This window comes from Manis javanica, chromosome 2, assembly GCF_040802235.1.
Source record: "Manis javanica isolate MJ-LG chromosome 2, MJ_LKY, whole genome shotgun sequence".
In the NCBI taxonomy this organism is placed as follows: domain Eukaryota; kingdom Metazoa; phylum Chordata; class Mammalia; order Pholidota; family Manidae; genus Manis; species Manis javanica.
Window position 1 is genome coordinate 153,651,908 of NC_133157.1, and position 19,031 is coordinate 153,670,938.

Genomic DNA, 19,031 nt, shown 5'->3' on the forward strand with positions numbered 1-19,031 from the left:
TTTTCTCTTAATAAGTTGGGCTAGAGGCTTATCTATTTTATTTTCTCGAAGAAGCAGCTCCTGGTTTCGTTGATTTTTGCTATTGTTTTATTCTTCTCAATTTTGTTTATTTCTTCTCTGATCTTTATTATGTCCCTCCTTCTGCTGACTTTAGGCCTCATTTGTTCTTCTTTTTCCAGTTTTAATAATTGTGATGTTAGACTATTCATTTGGGATTGTTCTTCCTTCTTCAAGTGTGCCTGGATTGCTATATACTTTCCTCTTAAGACTGCTTTCGCTGCATCCCACAGAAGTTGGGGCTTAGTGTTGTTGTTGTCATTTGTTTCTATATATTCCTTGATCTCTATTTTGATTTGTTCATTGATCCATTGATTATTTAGTAGCATGTTGTTAAGCCTCCATGTGTTTGTAAGCCTTTTTGTTTTCTTTGTAGAATTTATTTCTACTTTCATACCTTTGTGGTCTGAAAAATTGGTTGGTAGAATTTCAATATTTTGGAATTTACTGAGGCTCTTTTTGTGAGCTAGTATGTGGTCTATTCTGGAGAATGTTCCATGTGCACTTGAGAAGAATGTATATCCTGTTGCTTTTGGATGTAGAGTTCTATAGATGTCTATTAGGTCCATCTGTTCTAGTGTGTTTTCAGTGCCTGTGTGTCTTTACTTATTTTCTGCCCGGTGGATCTATTCTTTGGGGTGAGTGGTGTGTTGAAGTCTCCTACAATGAATGCATTGCAGTCTATTTCCCTCTTTAGTTCTGTTAGTATTTGCTTCACATATGCTGGTGCTCCTGTATTGGGTGCATATATATTTAGAATGGTTATATCCTCTTGTTGGACTGAGCCCTTTATCATTATGTAGTATCCTTCTTTATCTCTTGTTACTTTCTTTGTTTTGAAGTCTATTTTGTCTGATATTAGTACTGCAACCCCTGCTTTCTTCTCACTGTTGTTTGCCTAAAATATGTTTTTCCATCCCTTGACTTTTAGTCTATGCTTATCTTTGGGTTTAAGGTGAGTTTCTTGTAAGCAGCATATAGATGGGTCTTGCTTTTTTATCCATTCTATTACTCTGTGTCTTTTGATTGGTGTAGTAAGTCCATTTACATTTAGGGTGACTATTGAGAGATATGTACTTATTGCCATTGCAGGCTTTAGATTTGTGGTTACCAAAGGTTCAAGGTTAGCTTCTTTAGTATCTTACAGCCTAACTTAGCTCACTTATTGTGCTGTTATATACACTGTCTGGAGATTCTTTTCTTCTCTCCCTTCTTATTCCTCCTCCTCCATTCTTCATATGTTGTGTGTTTTGTTCTGTGCTCTTTTTAGGGGTGCTCCCATCTAGAGCAGTCCCTGTAGAATGCCCGGTAGAGGTGCTTTGTGGGAAGCAAATTCCCTCAGCTTTTGCTTGTCTGGGAATTGTTTAATCCCGCCATCATATTTAAATGATAGTCGTGCTGGATACAGTATCCTTGGTTCAAGGCCCTTCTGTTTCATTGCATTAAGTTTATCATGCCATTCTCTTCTGGCCTGTAGGGTTTCTGTCAAGAAGTCTGATGTTAGCCTGATGGGTTTTCCTTTATAGGTGACCTTTTTCTCTCTAGCTGCCTTTAAAACTCTTTCCTTGTTGTTTATCCTTGCCATTTTAATTACTATGTGTCTTGGTGTTGTCCTCCTTGGATCCTTTCTGTTGGGAGTTCTGTGTAATTCCATGGTCTGTTCGATTATTTCCTCCCCCAGTTTGGGGAAGTTTTCAGCAATTATTTCTTCAAAGAGACTTTCTATCCCTTTTCCTCTTTCTTCTTCTTCTGGTATCCCTATAATACGAATATTATTCCTTTTGGTTTGGTCACATATTTCTCTTAGTGTTGTTTCATTCCTGGAGATCCTTTTATCTCTCTCTATGTCAGCTTCTATACGTTCCTGTTCTCTGGCTTCTATTCCTTCAATGGCCTCTTGCATCTTATCCATTCTGCTTATAAATCCTTCCAGGGATTGTTTCACTTCTGTGATCTCCTTCCTGACATCTGTGATCTCCTTCCGGACTTCATCCCACTGCTCTTGCATTTTTCTCTGCATCTCATCCCACTGCTCTTGCATTTTTCTCTGCATCTCTGTCAGCATGTTCATGATTTTTATTTTGAATTCTTTTTCAGGAGGACTAGTTAGGTCTGTCTCCCTCTCAGGTGTTGTCTCTGTGATCTTTGTCTGCCTGTAGTTTTGCCTTTTCATGGTGATAGAGATAGTTTGCAGAGCTGTTACAAGTGACCGCTGGAAGAGCTTCCCTTCTTGTTGGTTTGTGGCCTTCTCCTGGGATAATTGCGACCTCTAGTGGCTTGTGCTGGGCAGCTGTGCGCAGACAGGGCTTCTGCTTCCTGCCCAGTTGCTTTGGGGTTTATCTCCGCTGTTGCTGTGGGCTTGGCCTGGCTGGGGCTGTTCCTCCAAAATGGTGGAGCCCCATTGGAGGGGAGCGGCCAGGAGGCTATTTATCTCTGTAAGGGGCCTCTGTGCTCCCTGCTGCCCAGGGGGTTAGAGTGCCCAGAGATCCCCAGATTCCCTGCCTCTGGTCTAAGTGACCTGTCCTGCCCCTTTAAGACTTCCAAAAAGCACTCTCCAAACCAAAACAACAACAGCAACAATGAGAGGGAACAGAAAGAAAAAAAAAGGAAAAAACACGCAATTTTTTTTTGTTCTCAGGTGCCAGTCCCAGGCACCCGCTCACTGGTCCTGCTGCCCTGTCTCCCTAGCACCAGGGTCCCTGTCCCTTCAAGGCTTCCAAAAAGCACCCACCCACCGGTCCCGCAGGGAAAGAACGCTCGATATTCTTTGTCCTCAGGCGCTGGTCCCAGGCACCCGCTCACCAGTCCCGCCGCCCTGCCTCCCTAGCACCGGGGTCCCTGTCCCTTTAAGGCTTCCAAAAAGCACTCGCCAAAAAGAGAGAAAAAAAGGGGAAAAACGCGTGATTTCCTCTGTCCTCAGGTGCCAGTCTCAGGCACCCGCCCACCGGTCCCACAGGGAAAAACACGGGATATTCTTTGTCCTCAGGTGCCGGTCCCAGGCACCCGCTCACCAGTCCCGCCACCCTGCCTCCCTAGCACTGGGGTCCCTGTCCCTTTTAGGCTTCCAAAAAGCACTCGCAAAAAAGAGAAAAAAAAAAGGGGAAAAACGCACGATTTCCTCTGTCCTCAAGTGCCGGTCTCAGGCACCCGCGCACTGGTCCCGCAGGGAAAAACGCGGGATATTCTTTGTCCTCAGGCGCCGGTCCCAGGCACCTGCTCACCGGTCCCGCCGCCCTGCCTCCCTAGCAACAGGGGCCCATCCCTTTAAGGCTTCCAAAAAGCACTTGCCAAAAAAAAAACCGCTCAGGTTTCTTTCCACCCGCCGGCAGCCGGGGGGAGGGGCACTCGGGTCCCGCCGGGCCGGGGCTTGTATCTTACCCCCTTCGCAAGGCGCTGGGTTCTTGCAGGTGTGGATGTGGTCTGGATGTTGTCCTGTGTCCTGTGGTCTCTATTTTAGGAAGATTTTTCTTTGTTATATTTTCACAGCTCTATGTGTTTTTGGGAGATTTCCACTGCTCTACTCACGCCGCCATCCTGGCTCCGCCCCCCAGAGTATTATTTTAATGTGTTTTAATAAACTGTTCTCCCACCTGAAATATTTAAGCATGAGAAAACGGGTATCTACACAACTTACATTTTCACATTAAACTCTGTATCAGATTAAGTTAGGAAAGGACTTCAGGGTCATTAAGGGCTGGAAAGAACATCAGCAAACAGGCTGGTCCTGAAGCCGCCATAATGAGGCTGTGTGGAGCTAGGCTTCAACTGGGCTTGATAAGGAAGGGGCCCATACTAGGAAGCATGAACTTTGAGTGATTTCTACTGTTATAATCTACAAAATGAACACATTTAGGAATGAAGAGACAAATGACACAACTGAGTGGTTAAAGTAGAGCAGTTTAAGTACTGGAAGAATTTAAAGGACTGGGAAATAGATTGGCAAGGATCAAATTGGGCAGGAAAGGCTCCATCAAATAGCCAATTCTTGAAGAATAGGTAGAATTTGGTAATTTGGGAAAGAATGCATTCCAGATTGGTACAAGCATAAAATGCATTTGCTGGAGTAAAGATGTTGATTTAACTAAAAATAAGAGTGCCAGGTAAGTAGAGTAAGGCAGGTTAAAGAGAATCTTGAAAACATAAGCATAATTTAGATTTGACATAATAAAAGTCACTAATAGTTTATAGCCTGGAATGTAGAAAATAAAAATATATAATACTTATTTTGGCAACTATTTAGTCATTAGGAAGGACCCCTGTTATTTAAATCTCAGCCCTGACACTTATTAGTTGTATTTGACACCAGTTATTCTATTTCCAAGCCTTAGTTTCCTCTATAAAATGAATACAAACTCCCCTAGCTCACTGGACCATTGTGATGATAAAAGGAGATAACAGAAGTAAAGGGCTCCATACACAGCCCGGAATACAGCACCTGCTCAAATAGTCTTAAATGTTTTCAGAAGCCAGTGGCAGTAATACAAGTGTGCAATAATTAAGATGCAGACAAAAGTAGAGCCAAAATACCAAATACCCATCCCCTCAACACAGAGATACTACTGTAACTGTTTCATCACCATAACTCATTTGTAAATACTCCCCAAATGCTCAACCCACACAGTATTATACTCCATAGTGTGGTCAAACTCCAAGAAAACATAAGAAACACTCCCTCTTCTATGGATCATGTCCTTAATAAAAAGAAACATACTTGTGGAAAGTAATGAACCATAAATGACAGGACCCAAATGAAAAGCACTATAGCAGTTAAGGGGGAGAAGGAATCATGGGGTAGAAAATGATCACAGGGGTATCATGATTATAGCAGCAGAAAATACTGTTGTATTATGTGTGAGCTGCAAATCCATACATTTTTATTAAAGAAATGGGCATATCTCTGTAGTATGTTAAAGAACTTCTATAATCAGGTAAGAAAAACCAAATCCCTCTCCACTCCCACCCCTGCCAAAAAAAGGAAAAAAGGAGCTAAGTCACCAAACTCAAAGAGCTCTTAAATGTAGAAAAAAAGCTACTTTAATTCATAAAAGATCGCTTTATATTTTTTTTAGACTACAAAGGGCTAACTATGGTGTAACACAGTTGGAGAGGCTGAAGGGAAATAGTAACTCCCTTACCTTGCCGGCGATAGAGGAAACTGGTAAGGAGGCAGGAGCTATCAAAATTAAAATCACTGATTGGTGATCGGGGGAGTCTAGTAAACATAATGTTCCTCATGTAAGTGTAGATTAATGATACCAAAAAAAAAAAATTAAAAGCACTGACAGCCTTTGACATAGCAAATCTACATCTATAGAAATCCATCTATAGTAATCCGTTCTATAGAAATACACACCACTATTTCTAAGAGCAAAGGGTTATAAATCAAAACACTGGTTAAATAAATGGTGGAATGTTAATATAATGTAATATTATGAAACTGTGAAAGAAGGAAGCTGCTTTATACAATGACATAAACTCTAAGATTCACTTTAAGGGAAAAAGATAAGGGGTAGGGCATGTTACTACCACTTATGTGGGAAAAAATATGCAGAAGCTTGTACATTTATAGGATATCCCTGATGGGTGCACAAAATTAGTAACAATGGTTTTCCCTGGTGAGGAACAACAGGTGACTAAAGTTTAAAGGGAGACCACTCCTCACTATTTTGAACATGTTAAAAATTTTAAGTGTTTATTTCTTACCAATTGAAAAAAATTAAATGAGAATAAATGTTCAATTATTGATATTGTCTATTCTGTAGGATGAGAGGTGACCTGTTTTCATGTATTTCTGTAATACACTGAGCTTCTTCTTGTAACAAAATATTTGAAAGGAGATGAGAGTGTAAAGGAGGAAATACTAGATAAGAATATGAGCAAAGATCTAAGGGTAGGATGAATATGGACTATTTAGGCTGTAATAAATAGACAAGCTTAAACAAAGCAGACTGTTTTTGTAACAATGAGATATACAACTGTGCCTCACATATAGAGTTTGCAATAATGCTACAGAATGTATGAAAGATGACCCTGGGGGTTAAACTCTCTGGCATTTTTAGTGTTAGAAAAGACAGCCCAAACTAATACACAGGCCTCTGTTGACATTACAGCAGAAAATGACAAAAATATTGCTAAGATTAATCTGAAAGATTAGAATGTGGCTACTCTAGAAATAAAAGTAGCCAGTTTCTGATCCACAGACATTTTACATGGTTCAGGTAGTTTTAAGGGTCTGGAACAGCCAGAAAGTTTAGAGGTTCTGCATTAAAAGCCCACAATTCACATGAAAATGTGGTTTCCCTCTACAGACAGGCTGGGTGGGCTCCATGCATTTTTCCTATGTTGTGGCCTAACCAGACTTCTTTCATATACCTAACTTTTCTGGTCTCCAGACAACAGTTTTTTATTGCTGTTAATGGACACTGGAGTTGAGTCATTGGACATGACACAGGCAAAAGGGTCTGGACTGGAATGGTAGTGGCATACATGGAAAGACCCAGAAGGGACCTATGAGGCAGCCTGCCTGTGAGTCTGGACGCAAGAGCCAGATGGCCTGCACTGGAATCCTAGCTTCGCCACTTACTAGTGCTGAGCAATGAGTTACCTATTTTTGTCTCATTTCCCCCACATCTATAAAATGGAGACATACGAGTACCAACTTCATAGTTGCTCTGGGTTAAATAAGTAAATATTTGTAAAGCACTTAACTTAGTAGCTGGCACAGAATTAGTTTTTGTTTAATTTACTGCATGCTGCTGGGTTTTAAGATGTAAAACTTCACAGACTTTATATTTAATAGGTACAGAGAAGGAAAAGGGAGTAACTAAGGACGAGTGTACAATGGAGATTTAGAAGTTATCTGCACAAAGGTAACTGAAATCCTGACAGCAGATGCATTCATCAAGGGATGACATTTGGAAAAAAATCAAAGAGCTGAGTGTTAAGCCTCAAAAATAAAAATCCCTCTGAGGAATCAGATAAAGTGTGATTAGAAAGGTATAGCATTTCACTTGAGAATCAAGGACAAGAAGAGCATTGTGTCAAACTTTTAATAACAATTCCATCTTATACTTGCGAGTTTTTAGTTTTCAAATTGCTCATGATGATCTCACTGGATTCTAAATATGACCTCATAGAGGAATTATCCCCATTTTACTAATGAAGAAAACCTTAGAGATAAAATTAACTAAGATTATATAGCTAGTAAATTATAAAATAGGAAATCAAAATGTCTACTATATGTATACATATATAATTCTCACATAACAATTCTATAAGAATCAGGATATTATCAGTTACATTTAATTTCATTCAATGGAACAAGTATTATGCCCCTCTCCCACTTAAAAAAAAAAAAGCAAGTAACAAAAATAAATGAAGAAATTTGCTAAATATTAATCAATAAATTAGAAACAAACATTCCCCCACCCCCTGCCAAAATATAACCTGACAGTTTTCCTATTTGCCCAACAAGTTAGTTCATGCCTTCCATTTACTTTTTACTAACTAAAAAAAGAACTCCTTGTTTATTGTCTTAAAAATTTTTCTTCAGCCTCTGAGCACTTACTGCTAGTCAAGTCCAGCTATAGAATCTCTTGGTTCTCAAAGAGGACAGTAGGTGAAAGACATTGGAAAGCATAATTTCAATCTAATATAATGAATGTTACAATGAGCACACATATAAGGGCAGCAGATCCAAACCCAGGATAGGCAGTTGTGGTGCTGGGAAGGACATAAATGGAGATGCACAGGAATTAGCTGGGTAACCGATAATGCTGATACAACAAAAATGCAATATCCATTCAATTTAAATTATGTTACCTTTTATTATTTTACAGTATATTTCAAAAAATATTGTTACAGTTGCCTTAAATGATCTATAAGACCTGGAATAAAAGAACACTTAGCATTAGAACACACAATGACAAGCTGTAATACCTACTTGTACTGATCCATTACCACCAAAGGGATATAGTTTTCTAAATAAGCAGATGTGCGGCAATGCACAATAAAAAAACAAACTTGTTAAAACAGAACAGTAAACTTTGTTTTAATGGCTATAAAAAGGTGCTTTTGCTTTCTTTTTCCAACACATCTGGTTCTGGCAGCAAGTGGTAGTATGCATTCAAAGCAATACATGCCTGAAAGCTAGTTTTTTCAATTGTGCGTGTCACGAATCTGAGCCCAGACACGTGTAAAATATCATTCTCCATACCCTCAATACTCCTCCCTCCAGAAAGTCACAATGTTCGTGAACTCAAGATTCTCACTGGTGAATTATTTTACAATAATTTTTCTCCAGTGACACTGGATGCTTTTAATTTTCTCTAAAAGAGAAACAATGAAAATGCAAGAAAACCCTCCAAGGTCCAATTTTCACTTCACATTCTCCAAGTAGTAAAATAGCAGCTCTACATGCTGATGAAAAAGAATTTCAATTTCTTCCTATTATTTTTAGTCATATTAGCATTAAAATTTAACTGGATTTAGTTGGATTTCCAAAATGATTAGTTGTCAAATATTTCAGAAATTTAATAAAGCATTACATATATGTAATTAGCTCTTATCTACCAAAAAATATATATATGTATATATATTTACATTTATTTATCTTACCTTCACTGAAGTTCTTTTTTTCTGGCTGGACATGAGAAGCAAAACTAAGTAGACCACTGCTGGCTTTATTTTTTTATAAGCTACAGTTTGAGTCTTTTTTCATTCAATACAACTACATGTTCATAATAAATTCACAAAAGGCAATACAAAGGAACACCTATCGAAAAGGCATCTGCCAAGCATTTCATGTTTTAATTTTAGACTCTACCAAATGGCACTACGGCATTATAGGCATTCGATTTTTGTTTTCTTTTTTCAAGGTTGTCAGTTCTTCACTTCTATTATTTTCCTAGCAGAGGATGGTGTATAATCACAAAGTAAACCCTACAGACCATTTTCAGTTGCTCCCAGTATTATGGTAGATGTAACTCTCAAGAGCTAATACAAACCAAACTGAACAGCAGTCAATTGGAAACACCTGGTCACATTCAAATAGTCTCCAATAGCACTTAGCTGATATATATGCTTCCATCTTCTTGACTGGCTTTGCGTGCATCTTATTAAAATTATAACAAACAAGATTGAAAAGTTTTTGTAGAGTTGTATTTTTAGGGGACTGCTACATTCAAATGAATATATTTTAGTTCACAAAGTGTCATTAGTAATGTCCTTTCTATAAACATGGTTGGCAAAAAAAAAGGCACAAAAGGGGGATGATGAGAAATGTTTTCAACTTTCACTGAAGAGTACCAAAGTCAAATACCTTTCATGAAGAGAAGCAGAGGAAAATATTCAGTAATTCATGCACAACTTGCACTAAAAAAAAAACAACTTCTCTTCAGATAGGTCCTGAGGCTTGAGGAGAAAACAAGTTTTCCTAATCATGTGCTTTGTGTAAAATAAAATGTAAAGCTGCACATATATATATTTGGTTTAACAACGGACCCACATTTTTTACAAAGTGAGGCAATTAAACAAAAGAAAACAAAACCAAAACAAAGCAACTCCACTTGTAGCCTCTGTCACGGGGTAAAATGTCCAATAAAATGTAAAATGCAGCATACACAATCATGTAATCTTAAACCTTTTGATAACTTATTGCAAATTGCACTCAACAGTTCACACCACAATGGAAAACTGGCCCCTTGCTGGTGCACACAGTCCTTGGACCCAAACTGAAGTCACCAGTAAAACGATCTGGATAAAAAGTTTGCAGCTGTGCTTAGCCAGCTAGCTCCACCCTCTGGGTGTGAGCCAACACGGGACACTGCTTTGTCCTGCTCCTTTGTGGGACTCTCATCCTCAGGCAGGTAATCAGGTAGTTCTGTGTTCTGTTCAACTTCCACAGGTGTGTCCTGGAATGGGACCAGCATCTGATACACAGAACATGTTACAAGTTACTACAAAACCAACCTAAATTGACAAGAGATATATGTCCAAAGTTAAAGGTCAGCTTTCCTCCTTATTTTCATCACCATATTTATTCTCTCAGAGGCTATATTCCTTAAAAATTTCCTCTTATACAAAGGGAGGCCCTAGTGCTGAGCCCAGCATAAACACAGGAAGGCAGAAGTACACATGAAAACTCAGACGTTTTTCTCCTGAGGATCCAGGAATAAATGTGCAACCTCCATCTAAAGACAATGAAAGCCAAGTATCTCACTAGTGCGGGCTCCTGAAGTTCCACTGACTCTCCCTTCTATGGGAACACAAATGAGCTAATGAGCTGAAGGTATATAGATTCATCTTCCCTATCACAAACTAGTGGTAAGAGTTCCAAGAGGTAAAGATTCTCATTATAGTTACTTGCCCAATGATGGGACTGAATACATTTTGGATTGGCAAAACTAAATAAGGTTAGAAAGAAAGTATTTAAAAACTAGTACAAGGAAACCACATATCCTTTATTTCCATATAAAATCGGCAAGGTGGCTCCACTGAGACAAAGAACAGACTGAAATCCACAGATCTCTCTGCATTTCAAGAGTTAACTGTAAAACAAGAAATATTAAGATATTCTAACCCAATCAGATTCCTATATATTTGACAACTAATAGTCTAGAAACACTAGCAATCTGCTAGTCATAAGGAATAATCAAGAGTCAGAGTTAGGCACAAAGAAAACTAAGGCTTTTACCTCTTCTCCACTTTCGCTTTTCACAACTTGCTGAGCTTTCATGACCTTGGTCGATGCTATTGCTGATGCCAAAGCCTAGACCAGGATAAAAAGGAATAATTTTGAACACCGATTTGTTTACCTATGACCTCAACAACATAGTCAGCCATTTAAAGTACTAACCTCTGCTTTCAAATCGGAACGAATCCGCACCACACATCTTTGAACAGCCATTTGAAATGTAAAGCTAATTACACCTTTAATTTTTAACAGAGCCTCTTCACAGAGATTTCTCCGAGACTGAAAAGGTAAAGCAGACTGTTACTAACATTGGCAAAATAACAAAAGGGGACAAATGAACTCAAATCACACTGAACTAGTCATTATATTTGGGTGGGGGAGGGGTGGGAGAGCCCAAAGCCCTATTTCAGTTCTACCATCTCATATTTGATGGCATGGAGAGAGTGGTGTTTAATTGAGTTTATTAAATTTTATAAGATCAAATAGAAGAATAATTCTGCTTCATTTTTTCCAAGCTCTATTACTGATACTTAATTTTAATAATCTTAATCAGAAAAAAGTTAGCCAATGTTAATTTAAATCTTAAAGTAAATATAATGGAAGAATAATACAGAAAAAAATACTGAAAAGCAAAGATAAAGCTCAAGGATGGGCAAACAATAATCTACCAGCTGTGTTTGTAAATTAAGTTTTATGGGAATACAGCTGCACCCATTTGCTTACAGACTGTCTGAGCTAGTTTCATGCTATAGCAGAGTTAATAGTTATAAAAGAGACCATATGGCCTGCAAAGCCTAAAATATTTACTACCTAGTCCTTTAAAGAAAAGCTTTGGTTACCCCCTGCTCTAGCTTAAAAATCTCTTGGGATAAATTTTAATAGACTGAGGTTAGAATAAGTGAGCATTCAGTGTTAGGAGTCACTATTTTAAGTAATTGTACTTCCAGGAATTTATCCAAAAAAGACACACAAAATTCCCTTTGTTTATTGCTGCATTATCTAAAATAGCCAAGATAAGGAAGTAACCAAAGCGTCCATCAATAGATGAACAGATAAAGAAGATGTGGTACCTATACACCATGGAATATTATTCAGCCATAAAAAAGAAATCTGTGACATCATGGAAATAAAAAAGAAAAATGTGACACCATTTTGTGACAACATGGATGGATCTAGAGGGTATTATGCTAAGTGAAATACGCCAGGTGGAAAAAGATAAATACCATGATTTCACTTATTTGTGGAATATAAAAACAAAACAAAATGAATGAAATAGCAGTAGGCTCAGAAGACACTGAGAAGTGACTGGTGATTACAATGGGAGAGCAGTTGGGAGTGTGTGGGGGGGAGGGCGAGAGGGAGAAAGGGGCACAAAAATTCTCATTCATAATATAAGCTGGCCACAGGGAAGGTGGTACAGCACGGACAATATAGTTAATGATTCTGTAACATCTTCCTAAGTTGACAGATAGTAACTACACTAGTACAGGTTGAGGATTTAATAATATGGGTAACTACTGAACCATTGTGTTGTATACTTGAAACCAATAAAGGATTGTATGTCAACTATACTTCAATTGAAAGATTAGATTGAGAGAATCATAAGCAGATGAAATCAAGGAACTGGGCAAGGAGGTAAATGAGTCAAGGTTAACTGACTGGCAATGGATAGGAGGAAAAGAGTGTAGGTATGTGTATTAAAAGAGTATCAGCTGAAGGAATATAGAGAGTAGTCTCTCACCAGTTTCTAAAGACTCCTGACTTGCAGTTGAGGAAATAAGGGAAAGGGGAAAATGCCTGTGAGGATCCAAAATCAGGAATAAATTTCTGAAAGCCCTGATACTTACACTAAATAATGTCCATTGCTTTCATTACTAATGAGAGTAAACATGTTTCCACGTGTAGCTGTGTAAAGTAGTGGTTAAGAGTAGGGGTCTGAAGCTAGATACACACTGCCTAGATTCAAATCCCATGTCCTTGACTTAGTAATTCTGTGACCCTGGGAAGCTATTTAAATTTGGTGTGTTTCAGTCTCCTAATCTGTAAACTGGGGCTATAGAAACCTACATTATAAATGCTATGAGAAAGAAATGTATTAACATATCAGAAAGGTAACTGTATTATAATAAATGTTAGCTGATACTTATTGGAAATTATCTCTCTTTAGGGAATTTCAGACACTTTGGTTATCTTCCTATTAGATATTATTTTGTTGACTTTTTAAGACCATTAACCTGATGTCAATCATTCATTACAAATATTTTTCTACAAGAATATATTTGACAAAACAAAAACTTTATTGTCAAACCAGAGATCTTTCCTAAAGTAATTTCTTCTACCACCTTTATGTCTTAGAAAGTCCTTAAGAGATCAGTAAATATTCATTTATGTTTCTTTAATTTCGTAGTTTAATTTTTTACATTTGACTTTTTAGTACACTTTGAATTTTAGTATCTGGTAAGATTCCCTCTCCCCTTTCCTTCCCAGCCCCACAAAACTGTCCATGTCTGGCACCAATTTTTGGACAAGCTAGTCCTTTCCCACTTGTCTCATGCTTCCTTTATCATCCGGTAAGTTCTAATATATACTAGGGTTCGCTTTAGGACTTTTTCTTTCAATTTTTTTTGTCAAGACAACATTGTTTTAAAAAATTACAGAAGTTTTAATAGTACATTTCAATATCTGATGGTACATATCTTTTTATTACTCTTAGGTATATTCTTAGCTGATGTCCCAAGCCTAACCACTTATGGTTCCCTCTCTTGGGAAATGGACTCTTCCACAGATACCCACTGGCTCACTCCTTCTAAATCTTTGTTGAAATGTCAGTTTCTCCTGGAGGTTTTTCTGAACTGCCTCACCTATTAGAAGCCCCTTTATTTTTCTCCGTATTACTTACCACTTCTACAATGGCCTTATTGTCTGCCTCATTCAACTATATTAGCTTAATGAGGGCAAACATAAGATTTATGAGATGTTTTGTTTATTTTGGTCACTGCTATATCTCTGGTGCCTAAAATAGTGCCTGCAGTGTAGTAAGTGTCAGGCTATGCCACCAAAAAATGTTTACTAACATTACCGTAGTCCTGGAGTCAACTTGCTGATGTTTTATTTTGGATTTTAACAATCACATTCTTACAATATATTGATCTATATTTTTTGAGTGTGCTTTGTTGGGTTTTATTATTTAAGTTGTGCTACCTTAAAAGGAACTATATTATTTTTATTCACTAAATCAATTTACATTTAACAGAACTTGCTTTCTAGAAACTTTACAGGATGTGGTGGCCTCAGAGTCAATAAGATGACTGTTTATTAATCTGGCAATGTCATGGATAATATCTGTATGAAAACCTGCCCTCACCTTCATTGACTGAGTCCTAAATCCTGAGGCCTAAGCACCTCAACAGCCCAACTAGGAAAAGCTGCAGATAATCTGATGTGACCAACCTGGCAGAGTTAGAGGTAAGTTGTAAGTCACCAGTTGCCACCCCTAAATAGATAAAGTTATGTAATTTATCAGCATTCCGGATAACTTCAGGGAGACTTCCAATTCCAGTCAAGATGGAGTAACAGAGACCAGATTTACCCTCCAGGTTTAAACAACTAAATATATAAACAAAACAAAATTAATAAAACAATATTTCCAGACATTGGAAAATAATCATCACTGAGAGAAGAAAAACAAATGAAATACGTCCCTCAAGTGCACTAACATATTGCCTAAAAAGTTTCCAGGCTACAACTCAGCAAGGGGGAACTCAGACAGACCCAGACTCTCCCTAATTTGAGGACACAGCTGAAAATTCAGAGAAGTCAAGCCAACTACAATTTACAGGTCAGAGCACAGTAGAGGGCAGAGCAGCATGAAGAGAACTACAACAGAGAAAGCATGCATAAAGATTTATAGGTGAGTTCTCAGGTCATCACCTGAATGATGACCAGTGCATGCATGTGAGGAAACCATCTGAGGCCAGGTAAAGAACCAGGCTGGACATGCTTCATGTTCCCACCAGCCAGAATGGAAAACACTTTGATACATATTGGGTGTACTCAGAAGAGTACTGCCTTTTAATAATGTAACAAAATTATCCCTAGGTTAAAGGGTGCCATCGCCCTGCCTAGCAGAGCTAAAAGCAAGCCTTAAAAAGGATCCAACTGTTTACAAGTGACTTAACTTTGATCCAAAACAAAGCTCAAGGATATTAAGGCCTTGCATAAAATATATGCTGTACCCAACAATGTAAAATTTGCAATGTATGGCATTCAGTCAAAAATTACCAGGTATGCAAAGGAAGAAAATATAACCAATAATTAGAAAAATCAATCTACAGAAACACACTCAGAAATAACACTGATGACTGAATTACTAGACAGGACATTAAACAGTTATTCTAACCATGTTTCCATATATTCAAGTAAACAAAGAAAAGTTTAAGCATGTTAAGGAGATATAAAAGACTCAAATCAAACTTCGAGATAAAATACAACAATGTATACAGTGAAAAATACACCAAATGAGATTAACAGGTAATTAAACACCTGCAGAAGAATGAAAACTGTAGGAAATACAGCAATAGGAACTATCCAAAATGAAACAGAGAAAAAAAAATTGGCAATGCAATGAAAAGAGTATCAGTGAGCTCTGTCACAACTTCACATGGTTCAATATGTGTAACAGGAATCCCTGAAAGACCAAAGGGAAAAGGGGGAAGAAAAAATATCTGAAGACATAATCAGAAAAAAGTACAAATTTGCTGCAATTTATAAACCCAGAGATCCAGAAGCTGAGTAAACCAATGAAAATTATATCCAGCACACTATAAATAAGTTGATCAAAAGCAGTGATAGAATAAATACAGACAGAGAGGGAAAAATGAGACACATTACATGCAGAAAAAAATTAAACTGATAAAATTCTGAATAGAAATAATACAAAGGAGAGGACAATGGAACAGTATCTTGAAGTACAATAAGAAAAAAACTTGTCACACAGAATTCCATACCCATCAAAAATATCATTCAAAAGAATAATCACTTCTCCAAACAGACAAAACTGAAAGAGTCAGACTTCAATATCTGACTCAAAATGGATAGAACAGCTAGACAAAAGTTCAGCAAGGAAAATGAAGATGTAAATAACACTATAAACCAATCAAACATGACACTTACAGAACACTCCAACCAACAATATATACATTCCCAAGTGCATGTGAAACATTCTATAGGGTAGATCATGTTAAGCCATGAAACAAGTTTCAATAAATTTAAAAGAATTGACACAATATTATCTAATGCCATGAACTGAAACTGGAAATCAGTAACAGAAGGAAATTTATAAGATTCAGAAATATATGGTCAACAAACTCCTGAATTCCTAAAAAAACCAATGGGTCAAAGAAATCACAAGAAAAATTAGAAAATACTTTGAGATGAATGAACTGAAAACACTACATACCAAATCTACAGGATGCAAAGAAAGCAGCCCTTAAAGTAAAATTTCTAACTATAATAACTATATTTAAATAGCAGGAAATCTCAAATCAGTAACTTAAATCTCCATTCTGAAAAACAAGAAAAAGAAGAATAAACTAAACCGAAAGCAAGAAGGAAGGAAATACAAGCAGGGCAAAAAAGAAATAAAAGGAGGGGAAAAAAATTGATGAGACCAAAATTTGGTTCTTTAGAAAGATTGGCAAAATTGATAAACCTTTAGGCTAGATCGACCAAGAAAAATAAGACTCAAATTACTAATCAGAAATTAAAGAAGGGACATTATGACTAACCTTATTGAGACAACAGGATGAAAAGCAAATACTATGAGCAAGTGTATGCCAAGCCATTATATAACCTCAATGAAATGGACAAACTCCTAGAAAATAAAACTACTGACACTGACTCAAGAAAAAAAGAGAGAAGAAAATATGAATAGTCTGTAATAAATAAAGAAATTAAATTAATCACAAATTTCCCACAAACAAAAGCCCAGGACAAAGGTTTCACTAGTAAGTTCTATAAAATTTAAATAATTAACACCAATCCTTCACAAACTCATCTAGACACCTACCAGCTCATTTTATGAAGCCAATATTATGCTGATAGCAAAAGCAGAAGACGACATCACAAGGAAAAAAAACTATAAATCAATACTTTGTATGAATTTAGATGTAAAATACCTCAAAAAAATCCCAGCAAACTGAATCAAGCAGAGTATTTAAAAGATTATATACCATGACCAACTGGGATTTATCCTACAAATGGAAGGTGTTTCACTATATGAAAATCAACCAATGCTATACATAATAATAAAACTCAACAATGAAAAGACATAATAAGCAATTTAAAAATGAGCAAAGAATGGACATTTCTCCAAAAGAGATAATCTGTGATAGATTCATACAGTAACCCTAAATTAACTACTAAAAAATGGCCAATATGCACATGAAATGATACCCAATGTCATTAGTCATTAGGAAAATGCAAACCAAATCACAGTAAGATAACACTTCACCACTTCATACCCACTAGGATGACTATTAAACTCACACACACAGAGGAAACAACAAATACTGATGAGATATGGAGAAACTAGTTACCTCATATATTGCTTATGGGAATATAAAATGGTACACTCACTGTGGAGAACAGTTTGGCAGTTGCTCAAAAAGCTAAACACAAAGTTGCCGTATCACCCAGCAATTCTACCCCTAGGAATAAACCCAAGAGAATTGAACACACATCCACACAAAAACTTCTCCATAAATGTTCGTAACAGAATTATTCCTGATAGCAAAAAAGTAGAAATAACCCAAATATCTATCAACTGATTAACAGATAAACAAAAGGTGGTATATCCATAAAATGGAATATTATAAAGAGGAATGACATACTGATACATGCTACAACAGGAATGAACCTTGAAAACATTATGCTAAGTGAAAGCTAGACATAAAAGGTCACATATGGTATGATTTCATTTATATGAAATGTCCAGAATAGGCAAATCCATGGGCACAGAAAGTAGATGAGTGGTTACCAGGTGCTTAAAGGAAATTATTCTAATGGGTATGAGGTTTCCTTTTAGGATGATGAAATGTTTGGGAATTAGACAATGTTAAAGTTGCACCATGATTCATATGAATTCTATTTAAACTAAAAAAAAAAGAATTTATTCCAAATACACCTATACTACTCTAAGAAATGTTAACAGAAGTCCTTCAAGCAGAAGGAAAATTTAACAGATGAAGATTTACATTTATGCAAAGGTGAGCCCCAGAAATGGTACTACATAGGTAGATACAAAATACTTTTTCTTATTTTTCAGTGTCTTTAAAAGACACTGACTTTTTCAAAAATCATAAAGACAGGAAGTAGAAGAGTGGTTGCCAGGGGCTGGAGTAAGGAAGAAAGAGGAGTTACTGTATATTAAGTACAGAGTTTCAGTTTTACAAGACAAAAAGCTGTACATTCATAGATTTAAGGTGATGATGGTTGTACAACATTATGAGTATATTTAATACCCCTGCACTGTGCACTTAAAAATGGTTAAGACAGCAAATTTTATGCTATGTGTATTTTACCACAATAAAAGAAACTGAAAAAAATCCAAAAAGGCTACTTAAAGTAATTACAATATACTTTTGGGTTTATAATATATGCAGAAGTTAAACATATGGTAACAGCACAAAAGTAGAGATAAGGGAAATGGACGTAGTGTTACAAGTGCCTCACACTATACATGAAGAGATAACAATACTAACTGAAGCTGGACTGTGGTAAAATATATAAAATAAACCCTAAATCCACCAACAAAAAAGGAAGAAAGGACTGTCGCTAACAAGCCAACAAAGGAGATAAAATGGAATCATAAAAAAAATTCAGTTAGTCCAAAAAGCAGAATAAAAAGAAAACAAAGAACATATGGGACAAACAGCAAGCAATTAGCAAGATGGTTGTTTAAAATCCACCATACACTAATCATATTAAAAGTAAATGACCCCAACGCTCAGTTAAAAGGCAGAAAATTTCAGACTGGCTAAAAAGGCAAGGTGGCAACTATATGGTGCCTATAAGAAACCCACTTAAAATACAGACACAAATAGAAGATACATACCAATCAAAAGAAAGTGGGAGTAGCTGACATTAAAAGCAAAATAGAATGAGTTCAGAAGAAACTACACAATACTCCGTAAGTTTGTGTACAACTGTTATTATTTCTCCCATAAATATTTGGTAGAACTCACCAGTGTAGCCATTTTGACCAGAAGTTTTCATTATGGGA

General features: G+C 36.8%; 1 protein-coding gene across 1 annotated transcript in view; it reads right to left on the minus strand.

The window, feature by feature from the left end:
- Positions 1–7,858: 7,858 nt before the first annotated feature.
- The window catches only part of ARMC1 (armadillo repeat containing 1), a 60,329-nt gene continuing 49,156 nt past the window's right edge, over positions 7,859–19,031 (minus strand). Inside the window, exons 5-7 of the mRNA XM_036998206.2 lie at positions 10,913–11,029; positions 10,751–10,825; positions 7,859–9,986 (exon numbers count right to left, since the gene is read on the minus strand). Of these exons, the coding sequence (XP_036854101.1) occupies positions 9,795–9,986; positions 10,751–10,825; positions 10,913–11,029 (384 nt within the window). The 3' untranslated portion in view covers positions 7,859–9,794. The remainder of the gene's footprint in view (positions 9,987–10,750; positions 10,826–10,912; positions 11,030–19,031) is intronic.